Below are 16,595 nucleotides of genomic sequence, written 5' to 3'. Positions count from 1 at the left end.
GGTAGGAGTGAGCTTGAGTCCAGAGTTCCCTGTATACACAGTTGACATCATCAGGACAAGTATTACTATAAATATGGATAAGTGTAGAAATGTATTTTCCTTAATTTGGAATTGTAGATTATGTTTATGATTCCAGTAATATAATGCTGGTAGTTAAATTACCAGAGATCAATTCTTAGTAGAAATAAGAGCAGCAACAGTACTGTACAAAACTGAGCCATATAATTCTGAAAGCTTACCTGTCACGCGATCTAAGGTCCTAGTAAGGTAACATCAGTGGGTACATCTGTTTCATAGGTACATAGTTTGGTACAACGTACAGTATTATCATGAAATGTTCATCTAAAAGAATGTCTGAAAAAATTGGCCATTTAAAGCGACTCTGTACCCACAATTGGACCCCCCCAAACCACTTGTACCTTCGGGTAGCTGCTTTTAATCCAAGATCTGCCCTGTAGTCCGTTTGGCAGGTAATGCAGTTATTGTCCTAAAAAACAACTTTTAAAATTGCAGCCCGTGTCAAACAGGAGTATCTGTGCCCTAACTTTGCACCACCCCTCTGTCCCTCCTCCCCACCCTCTTCATAATTAGGAATGCTCCAGGCAGATTGCCTCCTATTCCCCACCTGTGTAAGCACGGCACATGGGCTGGATAGTTAAGGACCTGTGCAATGTTTAGCATGGAGAAAATGTTCCAGTGGCATTCCTAATGATTAAGAGGGTGGGGAGGAGGGACGGAGGGGTGGTGCAAAGTTAGGGCAAAGATACTCCTGTTTCGCACGGGCTGCAAGTTTAAAAGTTGTTTTTAGGACATCAACTGCATCACCTCCCGAACGGACCCCAGGACAGATCTTGGATTAAAAGCATCTATCCAAAGGTACAAGTGGCTTGGGGGGGTCAGATTGTGGGTACAGAGTCGCTTTAAGGGGTATTGTGATGGCTTCACACATCACTGCAGCTTTTAAGCCAAAGCCAGGAGTGAATCTAGCAGATAGGAGACATTAAGTGCTTTTATTATTTTTCCCATTACTCTGAATCCTCTTCTGGTTTTGGCTTAAAAACTACAATGACAGTTTAAAAAAAAAAATTGCTGTGTGTGAAACCAGCATTCATTCACCCTGACTCTAGTTAAAAGGAACCTGTCACCCCCCATGCCGGGGTGACAGGCTCCCGACCCCCCGCTACGGCCCCCTATACTCACCTGATCCCGCCGGGTCCCGCTTCTGGATCCGCGTCGGGTCACGCGTCGGGTCACGGAGATCTCTGCAGCCCGGCACGCGCTAAGAGATGAGTCCAACACTTATAGAGAATGATGGAGAGTCCAGCGCTCCGTCATTCTCTATGAGCGTTGGACTCATCTCTCCGTGACCCGACTGGATCCAGATGCGGGACCCGGCGGGATCAGGTGAGTATAGGGGGCTGTAGCGGGGGGCCAGGAGCCTGTCACCCAGGCACGGGGGGGGGGGGGGGACAGGTTCCCTTTAAGGTTGGAAACACACACAACAGTTTTTTTTCAAAAAAAGAAAAACTTCCACTGCCATTTTTAAAATTACAGTGGCACTTAAAATTAAGTTAGTAAACCACCCAAAAAAAAAAAATCACAGACAGACAGGAAAAACTAATTAATGATTGGGTCCGTCAGCCCAAAAAAAAATGGGTGTGACCTGGTGGTTATTGTATATCAACACTGTCACCGAGGAGAAAAGACCACCGTAGGTCAGATAAACTCTAAAACATAACGTTTATTAAATTATTTAAAAAGGTACAAGCTAGAACAAATGCCTGCACCTACACAAATCGCGTCAAAGTGCTGCAAAAATATTGTGCTAAATAACATATAGAGTGGGGAGACTACGTGACCCAGTTAGAGATGGATGGGTCATGTGGTAGGGGCAGGACATAAGGGATGTGCACTGTATTCTCTTTGACCTGTGATCTTTCCCTGCCTTTTGGGGAACCCACCTCCTTAATAAGGTAGCCCCAACCATGGTGTCAGTCCCTACTCTCGATAAGGTGCTCAGGAAAAAATAATAAACCGACAAACAAATATGTGTACAACAAAAATCAAAATCCTATATACATATTTACATGAGAGATAGTGAATGTGTAATACGTTCATAGGGTAATGGGTTACTTTATTTCCAGATAAAGAATTACTCTGTTCCAACGCGTTTCCCCTGGGATAATATAAAATGTCTCACAGGTTCATCAGGGAACAAATATTTAATCCAGCTATAATGTAAAGCAATAGGAACGTATTAAGTACACGTACTTCCGTGAAAAGCTTGACCTATGATATTCAAAAAATACATGATACTGCCTGATAGCATGATAAACATCGTCAGCCAAAAGATGCAAATACATCACATCTCACATAGGTCCAAAAATCTAGCATAAGAGATTGACCCCCACTGATATAGCCGATACAGTATATAAACCGGTGTTATATGTGAATACTCCAATTGCCGTATGCACACAGTCAACCAGATGTATTACGTATATAGATAGATCAATAGACCAGGACACTTATCTGCGGTCCAAAGTGCAGCCAAAACTGATGATGCTGTGGCCAATAAGGTCCATCAGATATAAGAGGTGGCTGAATGACCGGATAGCAGGATATACCAGGCAGAGTGGAGAGAGAGAATAGAGTGCACATCCCTTATGTCCTGCCCCTCCCACATGACCCATCCATCTCTAACTGGGTCACGTAGTCTCCCCACTCTATATGTTATTTAGCACAATATTTTTGCAGCACTTTGATGCGATTTGTGTAGGTGCAGGCATTTGTTCTAGCTTGTACCTTTTTAAATAATTTAATAAACGTTATGTTTTAGAGTTTATCTGACCTACGGTGGTCTTTTCTCCTCGGTGACAGTGTTAATAAACCACCCATACAAATCTTAAGACAGAGAATTCCATAGTCTTGCTTTTCAAACAATGAAAATAAAACCTTGGAAAAAAAAACAACAACTTGTGATGCATTTGTATATAGCAATTGAAGGAAACTTGTGAGCGTGGTGGTGATTTCTATGCAACGGCACCTGCATCCAGAGTGGGACCACCAGGAGAGGGTAACTATCTCACAATGTATCCGGGGGTGGGATGGGTTCTGGCCCGCTGTCAGAGCTGACAGATTCCCTTTAAGTCTCTCCTAAACTGTCTATATACCAAACAATTTACACTATTACATCTTTTTAGGCTCTGTCATTCACCCATTCCTTCAACTACTTTTTAAAAAAAGTTTTCTTTCTTTGAAACCACATAAAAAGGAGCCTAAGACTTGTAGTATTCTGGGTGAATTTTATACCTTGATATCATACGTACCCTATGCTAATACTTGATGTGTCAACTGCTGCCTGGCACAAATTACTAATATTTATTTTGCCAATCCATTTCAATGCTCATGTGGTCTGATGTTTTACTATTCATTCTACAGTAGAGCTAGTCCCATTGCTGACCCCTTTGGTACACTACTAGTAAATGTGACCCCACCTGACCATGTAGACAAAAACAGAAAAATGCTACAGCAACCTCCCTCCATCATAATCACATTAAGAACCTGTTCTAAAGATTTTTCAAAAATCTTTGGAACAGGTTTTTATCGTGTGCTACCTCCTTTTGGCTTGCACTCCACCCATCTCCTCTGGGTATTTTAAACAGAGTTTAGTTGGATCCTTTATGCACAGTTTTGCAGGCTCAGCATTTGCCCAAGAGAGGCCAGTGTTAGGAACCAACTCCCTGAGATCACCTTAACATGGTGAGATGGTACACTCTATTTGATCAAATGGTTTGCTAAGAACCTAATTTTCAAAAATCTTTAGAACAGGTTTTTATTGTGTGTGGACAATGGAGAGCGTATATACGGTAAGCCCTGGCACTTGCAGGTTGTTGTAGCATTTTTCTGCTTTTGTCTGTATGTTAGCCCTTGGTTTCCTTAAGAGAAACCAAACATCAGGATGGAGCTTATAAAGGCACTAGCTGTGTCCTATAGGCCAATAATAACCTTTCTTACCATATCTTTTTTCTGCTATACAGTAATTTTATGTGGGGGGATTGACAGGCAAAGAAGATTCCATGTCATTGCAACTTGCAATCCTGTTAATTGTCTCCGCAGAACGTGTTCACAGGCAGGGAGCTGTGACTAGTCACGGTCTCTGCTCTGAAGCCTTGATAGCAGGACTTGCATACCCCATGCACCAAATTAAAAGACATCATTCCTGCATATACAGTTACCGAATAGTACAGTCATGGCCAAAAGTTTTGAGAATGATACAAATATTAATTTTTACAAAGTCTACTGCTTCAGTTTTTAAAATGTCAATTTGCATATACTCCAGAATGTTATAAAGAGTGATCAGCTTAACAGCAATTACTTGCAAAGTCAATATTTGCCTAGAAAATGAACTTTAGCCCCCAAAAGACATTTCAACATCATTGCAGCCCTGCCTTAAAAGGACCAGCTAACATTGTTTCAGTGATTGCCTCATTAACACAGGTGTGGGTGTTGATGAGGACAGGGCTGGAGATCAATCTGTCATGATTAAGTAAGAATGACACCACTGGACACTTTAAAAGGAGGCTGGTGCTTGGCATCATTGTTTCACTTCTGTTAACAATGGTTATCTCTAAAGAAAAAAGTGCAGTCATTATTGCACTGCACAAAAATGGCCTAACAGGGAAGAGTATAGCAGCTAGAAAGACTGCACCTCAGTCAACAATCTATCGCATCATCAAGAACTTCAAGGAGAGAGGTTCCATTGTTGCCAAAAAGGCTCTAGGACGCCCAAGAAAGACCAGCAAGCGCCAGGACCGTCTCTTAAAAGTGTTTCAGCTGCGGGATCGGGCTACCAGCAGTGCAGAGCTTGCTCAGGAATGGCAGCGGGCAGGTGTGAGTGCATCGACACGCACTGTGAGGCGGAGACTCTTGGAGCAAGGCCTGGTCTCAAGGAGGGCAGCAAAGAAGCCACTTCTCTCCAGAAAAAACATCAGGGATAGACTGATATTCTGCAAAAGGTACAGGAAGTGGACTGCTGAGGACTGGGGTAAAGTCATTTTCTCTGATGAATCCCCTTTCCGATTGTTTGAGACATCTGGAAAACAGCTTATTCGGAGAAGATGAGGTGAGCGCTACCACCAGTCTTGTCTCATGCCAACTGTAAAGCATCCTGAAACCATTTATGTGTGGGGTTGCTTTTCAGCCAAGGGAATCACCTCCCTCACAGTCTTGCCTAAAAACACAGCCATGAATAAAGAATGGTACCAGAATGTCCTCCAAGAGCAACCTCTCCCAACCGTCCAAGAGCAGTTTGGCGATCAACAATTCCTTTTCCAGCATGATGGAGCACCTTGCCATAAAGCAAAGGTGATAACTAATGGCTCAGGGAACAAAACATAGACATTTTGGGGGAGATTTATCAAAGGGTGTAAAATTTAGACTGGTGCAAACTACCCACAACAACCAATCACAGCTCAGCTTTAAGCAGTGCTGAAAGGAAAGCTGAGCTGTGATTGGTTGCTGTGGGCAGTTTGCACCAGTCTAAACTTTACACCCTTTGATAAATCTTCCCCCTTGGGTCCATGGTCTGGAAACTCCCCAGATCTTAATCTCATTGAGAACTTGTGGTCAATCATCAAGAGACGGGTGGACAAACAAAAAACAACAAATTCTGACAAAATGCAAGTATTGATTGTGCAAGAATGGACTGCTATCAGTCAGGATTTGGTCCAGAAGTTGACTGAGAGCATGCCAGGGAGAATTGTAGAGGTTCCGAAGAAGAAGGGTCAACAATGCAAATATTGACTTGCTGCATTAACTCATTCTAACTGTCGATGTAAGCTTTTGTTACTCATAATATGATTGCAATATTTCTGTATGTGATAAAAACATCTGACAAACACACATAAAAACCAGAGGGCAGCAGATCATGTGAAAATATAATATTTGTGTCATTATCAAAACTTTTGGCCATGACTGTAGAAAGAAAGAAGAAAAGATAAGAAAGGTAAGATAAGAAAGATAAGAAACTACGTCTATTGGGCACTGCGTAATATTAAATTCAAAAGCCCCCACTCTGTCATGTTGTATAGTCTTTTTCAATTTAACTTCATATGGCTATATATTGAGGGATCATATGGTCCTAAAACCATTATAAATCATTTTATAACAAAGTGTTCCTAAATACAGTGGTCCCTCAAACATAGCATATTTATTGGTTCCAGGACGACCATTGTTTGTTGAGACAAAAACTCTATGGGAAACTGGTAATTAGTTCCAAAGCAACCAAAATGTCCTGCCAAACTGAGAAAAAAATAGAATTTAAAGGAAAACAAGCAGATAGCTAATATAGGTGAAGCAAGTCCTTACATATAACAGTCAGAAAGAGCTACTGGAGACTGTACATTACTTTCTATGTAAATAACCAGAGCGTGTTCAGGGTTCTGTACAGGTCACGCAGGGTCCCAGAAAAATAAAATGAAGCTGCCCTCACTTGGTGCCCAAAGGCACAACTTATCCTGGCACAGTTAGAGATCAGTACAGGACATGTAGTATCACACTGTACTCTAGAGAGGAGATACTAGACAGCTGATCAATGCATGCACCTCAGTAATATCAGTAAAATGGCTACTTTCATTGGTCGATCATCTAGTTATTAACATGTGCCGCAAATCCTGACTGTCCGTAGCATTGTATGTTGAGTCTGGTCTCAAGTTATTATTTTCTATAAATGACCATTATATGTTGAAAATATTGTATCCTGTAGCCATTGTAAGTTGAGGGACCACTGTACATTTAGCTCAAAAACTAGCACCAAAATCTTAGACGGCTCCTTATGCCCCCTTCTGTCATAGGTACAGGTAGTTGTTCCAGTGTGTGCACAGGTGGGCAGAACTGCCCTTAAGAAGCTCATATGAGTTGTGTGTACAGAAGCAGAGTGGTGAGCATCCCGAGTGAAACCAGTAGCAGAGCTCAGAAGACAAGCCAGCGAGACAATGGAGTTCTGCAGTTGTCAGTGCAAAAGTGAGGTCTCAAATAAAGCAGGGTCTGCATTTTAGAACACTCAGCAAAGAGCAACTGGTGTCTGAGGATTATAATACAAAGGGATGTAAAAGAATTTTCTCCCACTTTATTTAATAAAAGAGTAATATCTGAGCTGTCCTGTTAAACTATTATTATATTAACTTCAATGAAAGCTAGCGATACTGTTTTGTTACAAGAAAGAACTTCTCCAGGCATTGAAGTATTCTGGTTATCATTACTGCTAGGAGTAATGGACTGAATAGATAATATTTTAAATACATAAGAATAAAAGTTGTGGGAATCTCCCATCTCCCATGCAACACCTATGTGATAATATGTCTACATCTATGAACTTTATAAAATTCTAGCTATGAGACCATAATATTGGATAGCACTGCTCAGTGTTTAAAACTGTGTCATATACAATACATATAGAATAGTCAATGCTTCAGCCCGTGTATGGTTATCTTTGTGTTTTTTCTTTACATATTCTAGAATAAAAAGTAACTCACCTAGACAGGTACACACCAGAAGATTCCATTTGTGTTATCTGTTTGTCATTGCAGTTCACCATGGACTGAATAAGAGCAAGATCTGGTCTCACCTGCACCGCTTTTGAGATTGCCCGGGTAACTAACCCTACTGCATCTCTTATAAATTTTTCCAAACTTGGTCGGCTGACTTCTCCGTAAGCCAGTAACCCAGGTGGCATTCCATCTGTCTGCATTTCTTCAACATTGAGAGGCTGTCCAACCATCCAGTGAAACTCTTGTGGTTCCAGGCCACTGTTACGAGCAGCCTTAAAAACTAAAGAAGATCGGTGTGCATCACATCCATGCAGAAGCAAGGGGAACTCAAGATCTTTTATTCCCTCAAAGTGATGATGTAGATATGTTTCCACCGCAGTATCATTAAGTGGACGAATGTTAAGGATGTCACGTGTCATCATATTAGTATTAGTTGCCAGATAGTCAAGAATGGTGGTAGTTTCCCATGGGTGGCAAGTAATAACTAGAAGTTCTTCCCAGCTGCTGTTTTGTAACACATTGCTTAAGATTTCCATGAGGGAAAACACTGAGCTTCGAGTATCCATTTGTAGGTGGAAGGGATTCTAGAAAGAAACAAATATTTGCTTATAAGATATCTCGCATCTTAAGAACTTAATCTGTACAAAGCAAATACTGAGTATTACTAAATAAAAAGACATAAAATAGCTACTAAAAACAAAACAAACCAATCACTGGCTCAGTTTGATCAGCCAAATAAATTCAATCAGGTACTCATTCAAGAGTCTTCATTGATACATTGCCCCCAAAGAATTTAAATATGCAAAAAAAAGGTCAGTGGAGGCCCAGAGTCTCAAAACAAGGGAATAGCCAGATATCCCTCCTGGGAAGGAAACCCATTGCTAAGGGGTGCCTCCTAGTGAGGAGATCATTTTTCTGATCACCTTAAGCAGGGCTGGCATCAACACAAGGCTTAACCAGGCAAGTGCCAGGACACACAGCGCCTCTAGGGGCCCAAAGCTCTGGTGTTTAGCCCCCTCATTGTAGTGGACGGTGAGTGCTGAACATCAGAAGACACAGGAGTAAGGAGCAGGACCTGATCACATGACCCACAGTTCCTCAAACACACAGTATGGAGATCAGCCCTACAGAGAGAAAGAGGGAGAACACTGAGCTGTAAGTGCTGTGCGTCTGTCTGTGTGTGTCAGTAATGTGAGATTGTATATGTTAGTGGTCATGCCCCTGAGCTCAGTAATTGTTGTGTTTTGTTGGTCTAAAATTCAATGCCCCTGCTAGCCAGAATCCTACTGCACACTGATGAGGAACAATACCCCAAAACAGCTGTCTGTGGATGGATACGTGGCTTTGGTATGCCCCTTGTCATGTCGCAATACTCGCAACTGAGTTGGACTTTAATGTGTTTTACTGGTCTACTATGTGCATTTAGCTTATTACTCATTTTTACAAGAAACATAGGGGTATATGCACCTTAAAATGTTTTAGGGTGCCTTTACACACATCGTATCGCTGCGTATTTATCGCACGAAACTCGCACGAAAGTAGCTGCGTTTTTTGTGGTGTTAAACTCTCCTGTAAAAATCAAAACTGGCATGTAAAAATCGCACCAAACACGCATCATAATTGCACCAAACACGCAGCGAGAATACACATACATTGACTTTATAGCAATCAGTATCACTGTGGATTTATGTGTGAGAAACTCGCAGCGATACGGTATGTGTGAAGGCACCCTTAAACACTTTCTCCTGAGCATGGGGGTACCCAATATGTGACCATATACTGCAGCTTGCGCACACAGCAGGGCTTATTTTTTTAATGCAATTCTTGGTGGAATACTTTTAGGGAGCCATGTCACTTATACTGCTCCTGTATACTGGGAACACTTAAGAGATGAAGTCCATATACTTGCCTCTTTGCTGCAGTGTAACATTTTTCTGCTGTCTAGGGGGCTTTGTACATCTGATGGCAAAGGAATCGGCCAAATCTTTGACTATGTGTATAAGTGAGCTTTATTTTGTAATATTCACCAGCAGTATTAGAAAAGTCATCTTTAATGCTGTGTTGAACATTAAACCCCTGGCACACAGGAAATCAACAATGCCTCTTATCAGTAAAAGTCTGCCTGCTGCAACAGTCCAGCCTGAGGGACTGTATTAAAGTTTATAGAGTGCAATGCAGCATACAAAAAAGGTGATAAACAGTTATGAGGCTTATATCTGTAGTGGATCCACTGTGTCTATGTGGAAAATATAGTTTATAACTAAAACAAGACTAATGGAGCAATCGCAATAATGCAATGCATTCATAGGGCCATGGCATGCAGCAGAGAAAGATGGCTCTGCACTGGTTCACCACTAAACTTCAACTAATTATTCAGAACGTAGCCTCAAAATCCCTAACACAAATCATGCTGCCCTCCTGTGGCACAGGGTAATCATAGTACACTGTCCTTTACCCACAGGAGCAGCAATCCTTTGTGAATAACAGTATTTTGTGACCCAAACACAAAGGCCCGCTCTAACCTCTTGGTATCTGCATTAGCATACCTTCTTTTTTACTGTTAGAAAAAAGTGTAGCAGACTGACCTTTCTTATACAAGTTGCCACCATAACTTTTTTTGGCCAGTGGCTCACATGTGACACTTCATGTCAAAACACTATGACACTTTGACACTTCATGTCAAAACACTATGTATTGGAGGTATTTGTGTGGGAGCATTTAAAAGTAGCTACCCCTGAAGAACCTGGCCTGTGATGAATCAGTGTAGCAGTGGGCCATTGCTTTCATGTAGTGTACAGTAACAGATATGCCACTGCTAGGTATCTGTATGTGCCCAGTCAGCACTGAGGTATTTTACTAAACAGGTTCCTAAGCTTCATTCCAGGGTAAATGATTAATTTAGGATGGGGGCTAAGGGCGGGAAAAGAACCTGATAAGCGGAGAAAGGGTCATTTTTTTCAGATACGTTACAATGATTCTTCCATACTTATATTTTTTAGTTCTACAAAGTTTGTTGATGCAACAGTGACCATTTAAAGGGGTGTTTCTATCAGACTTTATAGCATACACACAGAATATTTCATATTTGTTTCCTAGATGTGGCCTGCAGGTCCTTGGTTGGTTCTGTGTTAATAAGCTGGATGCTGGAAAAAGTGGAGTGGACAGGGGTTAAAATATCTCCTAATGCTTTCTATGCTATTTCTATGCTATCTCCTAATGCTATTTTATGTGTTAAAAGCAAAGCAATACCCACCTGTTTAATCCCTGTCACATTCAGTGCTGCTGCGCCTTGAAGACCTGATCTGATGGAAAAGATGCTGTAATCTTCGTAACATGTTATCCTGAAATAAAGATTACCTCTAACTACATTCACAAAAAAATCTTTCAAATCAACTGGTGCAAAAAATGGCAAAGATTTGTAATTCACTTCTATTAAAAAATCTCAAGTCTTCCAGTACTTATCAGCTGCTGTATGTCCTGCAGGAAGTGGTGTATTCTTTCCAGTCTGGAGAGCAGGGAAGGTTTTCTATGAAAAGTTCTTGAAATGGGTGGAGGTGTCAGCAGAGAGCACTGTGTAAGACTGGAGAGAATACACAACTTCCTGCATAACATACAGCAGCTGATAAGTAGTGGAAGACTTGAGTTTTTTAATAGAACTATATTAAAAATCTCTGGCACTTTCTGGCACCAGTTGATTTGAAAGATTTTTTTTTCTTTTTACTGAATTACCCCTTTAACCTTGCCCTCGATAAGGACAGCAATACTGTTTACTGGCCCCCTAAAAGGACTACCACTTTTCCCCTTATATCCAGTGATTCACAGGGGGCATCTTCTTGGATCATTGTTCACCTTTCTTTTTCATCTGGCCACAACTCTTCTCTGGCGAACCAGCTTGAGAAACATCACGTTCTTTGCTCCAGAATTAGGCCTACTGTGTTCCACCTATATAGTAGTTAGGTCCCTCTGTTGCACAATATAGTAGTTAGGTCCCTCGTGCCCCTATTTAGTCCCTAGGTTTCTCTGTTCTCCCATACAGTAGATAGATCCTTCTGTGCATCATATAGTAGTTAGGTCTTTTTGTTCAGGTAGGTCCCCAGTAGATAGTCCTTCCAGTAAAGAGTATCCCCATGTAGGTAATCTTCTGTAGGTAGATGCCCCTGCCATGTAAGTGTCCCCTCTTTAGGTAGCCTGCCTGGTAGCTGGCTCCCCAATAAATACAATCTTCTATGTAAGTTATCCCCCTATAGGCATCCAGCCCCAGGTGGTTGCTCATTACTAGCGCTTACAGTTAAAGGGCTGAGTGCAGTACCTGACAAGGAACCCCTAGCTCTTGCACAAGTTTGCCAGGAGCTGACACCGGCCATAATACCATGAATACAGCATACCATTCACATAGGAGAATGGCTTAAGTAGAAACATACCATTTGCTGTATATCGACCTGTAGTGTTCCCAGATGCCTTCCTAGTCATGTACAGAAAGTAAAAAAGCCTGTAACATGTGATTGTTATATATCTTATGCCAGTTTTTATAATCTGATGCACATTTACCTGATGTGACTGGATCAAGTGATACAAAGCTAACACCCAGGAAATGGTAATACAGCATCCGATCAATAATGAACTGACCAGCAAGCAATGTTTATACTGCAATAGAAAAGACCCCCACCATGTCATGCTTTTAATTAACACAAATAAAGGTGATGTTTTATGCAACATATACATTGCAGGCCCATGTTCACACATGGTATGAGACCGGATGTTCTGTGACCCGGCCGGGTCACGGAACGGCTGGTGTCAGAGAAGATTATCCCAGACAGTACTGACTGCAGTACTGGCCAGAGGATCCTCATTTCTGGTGAATTTGGATGCGGGCGCACCCGTGTGCACCCGCATCCCAATTCACCGCTGCACAAAATGGAGCGTACAGCTGGAGCTGGACACTCCATTGTGTGAACTGACATGTTCTGTGCGGCCTCTATTTAATGAATATCGTCCGGAGAAAATTGACATGTCAGTTTTTCGTGCGCCCGGATGGAATCCCAGCCGGAGCAAATACTATGTGTATACGCTCTGGACGGGACGGGATTCTATTCATTCCAATACAACATATGTTTAGCATAAATCACGGCCGTTGTTGCAAATTGCAACAACGGCCGTGATTTATGCTAAACATACGTTTTGTGAACATTGCCCAAATGTGTATATCAAAGAAAAATCCAGCACTCACCAATTGTAGTGACTTATTGTGGTTTATTGCAGCATGAAGTTCTCTCAGGGAGGGAGACCTTGCAGGTAAACGCACTAGTCCTGGACTAGTTCCCCTACATGGTCTCACTCCCTGAGAGGGATATGGATTGTTTTCATCTCAGCACCGCTTAAATGATGGTTATACTACTCCAGGGATCCTGGCTGTGTTCAGAGGTTTGAACATCTACCCAAGCTACTGGTGCGGGGCTTCTTTCTCTACTTAAAGGGGTTATCCAGCGCTACAAAAACATGACCATTTTCTCCTCTCTTGTCTCCAGTTTGGGTGGGGTTTTGAAACTCAGTAAATGGAGCTTAATTGCAAACCACACCTGAACTGGAGACAACAGTAGGGGGAAAAGTGGCCATGTTTTTGTAGCACTGGATAACCCCTTAAATAAATATACATTGCAAATCTTCTCTTAACTTTAAAGGTGAAATTAACCACCTTCTGAGGTAACCAAATATTCCTCTTATTCTGGAATTATTGCAAGCAGGCCTGGATAAGAATCTCAGGCAAATACAAGTAGGCAGCAGTGCAGAAAATGAAAGGAGATGGGCTGGTCCCTGGGCTCTTACGATACCAGAGAATGCCCCCTGGGCGCTTGAACCAATCAATTAATCTGCTGATAATACTACTCCTGTTCTGCTGCAATAATCCTGATGGGTCATTATTTTTACTTCTTACAAGCTTGTGTGTATTTTCTTGTCTTATTTGTGGGTATTCCTATCCTGGTCTAGTATAAACATCTGGGAGAAACTCAATAAGGGAGTCATTATTAGGACCCCAGGACAGGGATTGTTATAAAGGTGACTAGGTGATTCAAAAGTATTGTTATACCCTGGCCTAGTATTATATCTATCTATCTATCTATCTATCTATCTATCTATCTATCTATCTATCTATCTATCTCCTATCTATCTATCTATCTATCTATCTATCTATCTATCTATCTATCTATACTGTATATGCAGTTAAGGCACTTAGCACAACCTACCTGTTTTTATTTCTCTCTCTCTCTCTCTCTCTCTCTCTCTGGGTTTTGCCAGAGTGAAATCCTAAATGTAATCTTGCCTGTTGTTTTAAGACTTTCAGTCCCAACTTAAATGGACACAGACATTTTACACAACTTATGCTTATCTGTTATTAGAAGTGCTCAAAATAAGATTTCTGGGATTTAGGCTTTACAAAATTCTAGTTAAACTTTCAGCCACTAGGTGCCTCAGTTCCACCTAATTTGCAGTTCACTGCCTATTTTTAGGCTCAGTGTTGGTGGTGATTAGCTAGTGCTATGTATAGGACAGAGTCTATGCCTGACAGCTAAAATAAAAGCTTCCTTCTTATCTCAGACCACCCATAAAATTCTGGAAAGTTATTGGTTGTCTAAATTTCACAACTTCAAATTCAGAGCATTCAGTACTTTTGTAAGAACAGGTACACTTTAAAGAGGTTGTCTGGGAATGATTCATACTTTGCCATGCTGTCATGGCTTAGCCCCGTCAGTGTTTTCAGAACATTCGATGATGGGCTGCTCCACTGGAAATGCCCACTTAGCATAGAGTCTATGCTGACTGCCCATTTCCTATGGGAATGGGATATTGTTGGATGTTAAACACTGAAAGTGCAGAGGGGGTGGCCTGGGAACTAGCAGAGGTGGTGGAGTAGGACAGGTGAGGATACATTACGGACATGCCCTCCACAGCCCTGACAACATGGCTAAGTATACATTTTTCCCAGACAATCCCTTTAAGTAAGTCTCCAAGTGGGGTCTTGTCTGGGCTACTCAAACAATGCTTCCAGGAAACAATATCTTTGTATACATGAAATCTGCTGATTCTGCAAAGTGTATGATCTTATTTCAGTTATAGAAATTGCCCATTCTTGTTTTTTCCTCTTAAAAAAAGGTTTATATTGGAGTGTATCAGTGTTTCAGACAGTTGTAGATATACTAATAGGCACCTGCTGGATAAAATTTGCTTTAAAACCAAATAATTGTATGAAGCATTACCTGCTTTGTTGTTGTTCCTTGGTATTAAATTCTTGGCGTAGCTGTTACGTTAGATGGTAAAGCATTATAGATCCAGCAGTATTAAATAAATTAATTAAACAGATCAACAGTGTGCTGTCACAATGTGCATTACCTTAATATAGTATTAAATGCTTAGGCAAACTTGTTACAGTTTTTTTTAGAAGAGTGATTATTGATTAGCTCTATTGGCTTTTTCTTAAGGCTGATAGCTCTTAAAGTAATATGAATTGTGTAATTTGGAATGTAATATGCAAGGTGCCCCTCTCTACTTGCTGCAGTATAACTTACCATTAACATTCCAATTTAAATTGCATACATACAGAAAAATGTCATGATTGCTTTGAACTTACAAAACTGACCATGGCATGTCAATGGAAAAAATTATCATTACCACATATCTGTGGTTCTACAATTGGTTGGAGAGTATTCCAATCTCAACTAACATTGTCTTTTTTGTAGGACTTGTCAAGTTATATGCACTGGTCAAAACAATAAAGAGGAACACTCAAATAACACATGCTAGATCAGAATGAATGAAATATTCTCATTAAATACTTTGTTCTGTACAAAGTTGAATGTGCTGACAACAAAATCGCACATAAATTATCAATGGTAATCACATTTATTAACCAATGGAGGCCTAGATTTGGAGTTGCGCACAAAATTAAAGTGGAAAAACACTGCAGGCTGATCCAACTTTGATATAATGTCCTTAAAACAAGTCAAAATGAGGCTCAGTATTGTGTGTGGCCTCCCTATGCCTGTATAACCTCCCTACAACACCTGGGCATGCTCCTGATTGCGGATGGTCTCCTGAGGGGTCTCCTCCCAGACCTGGACTAAAACATCTGCCAACTCCTGGACAGACTGTGGTGCAACGTGACATTGGTGGCTGGAGTAAGACATGATGTCCCAGATGTGCTCAATTGGATTTGGGTCTGGGGAACGGGCGGGCCAGTCCATAGCTTTAGGCCCCGTTCCCACTGAGGAAAGGTAGCGGAATTCCGCGACGGAATTGTCCGCCGCGGAATGCCGTTAGCCTCCCGCTCATAATGGGAGTCTATGGGAGGCGCGCGCTTCTGCCCTGTCCGCGCTGAAGAATGAACATGTTCATGTTCAATTCCGCTACCTTTCCTCAGTGGGAACGGGGCCTTAATGTCTTCATCAGGGACTGCTGACACACTCTAGCCACATGAGGTCTAGCATTGTATTGCATTAGGAAGAACCCAGGGCCAACTGCACCAGCATATGGTTTCACAAGGGGTCTGAGGATCTTATTTCGGTACCTAATGGCAGTCAGGCTACCTCTGGCGAGCACATGGAGGCAGGGTCGGACTGGGCCACTGTGGAGTCGGGGGATCCCCCGGTGGGCCCCACCCCCTCCCCTTCCTTGCTGGGCCCTGCCCTGGAGCCAGAGAGGGGCCTTTCCTTTAGATGCTACCCAGTATCTGTGGCTCAAGGGGCCCCCTGCTGGCTCCCACACTGCTGGGGTGAGTTAAGAACAGCATCAGGGTCCGTTATGAACTTATCATGTGCCCTCCCCTCTCCCTGCACTCCATGTGGTCCAGCTCCTTTTACAGCGGCTTCCAGCCTCCCCACTGCTTTCTTCCTGCCTCTCACCAGGAAGATGCAGAGGGAAGCAGCTGCAGCAGCAGGGCCCCTCCATCCCCCTGCTCTCTGCCTGGCCGGCTCCCTTTACAGCGGCTTCCAGCCTCCCCACTGCTCTCTTCCTGCCTGTCACAAGATGCAGAGAGGAGCAGCAGCAGGGACCCCT

General features: G+C 42.1%; 1 protein-coding gene across 2 annotated transcripts in view; it reads right to left on the bottom strand.

Annotated features, from left to right (window-relative positions):
- GRIN3B (glutamate ionotropic receptor NMDA type subunit 3B) overlaps positions 1 to 16,595 on the bottom strand; it is a 127,374-nt gene that overhangs the window by 32,198 nt on the left and 78,581 nt on the right. For both annotated transcript variants that reach the window (XM_069962396.1, XM_069962395.1), the window contains one exon: positions 7,533 to 8,131. In XM_069962396.1, the coding sequence (XP_069818497.1) occupies positions 7,533 to 8,113 (581 nt within the window). In that variant the 5' untranslated portion in view covers positions 8,114 to 8,131. The remainder of the gene's footprint in view (positions 1 to 7,532; positions 8,132 to 16,595) is intronic.

The sequence above is a fragment of the Dendropsophus ebraccatus genome, chromosome 3 (genome assembly GCF_027789765.1).
Source record: "Dendropsophus ebraccatus isolate aDenEbr1 chromosome 3, aDenEbr1.pat, whole genome shotgun sequence".
Lineage (NCBI taxonomy): Eukaryota > Metazoa > Chordata > Amphibia > Anura > Hylidae > Dendropsophus > Dendropsophus ebraccatus.
Note: the sequence above shows the minus strand (reverse complement) of the source record. Positions and strands in the feature narration are given on the sequence as shown.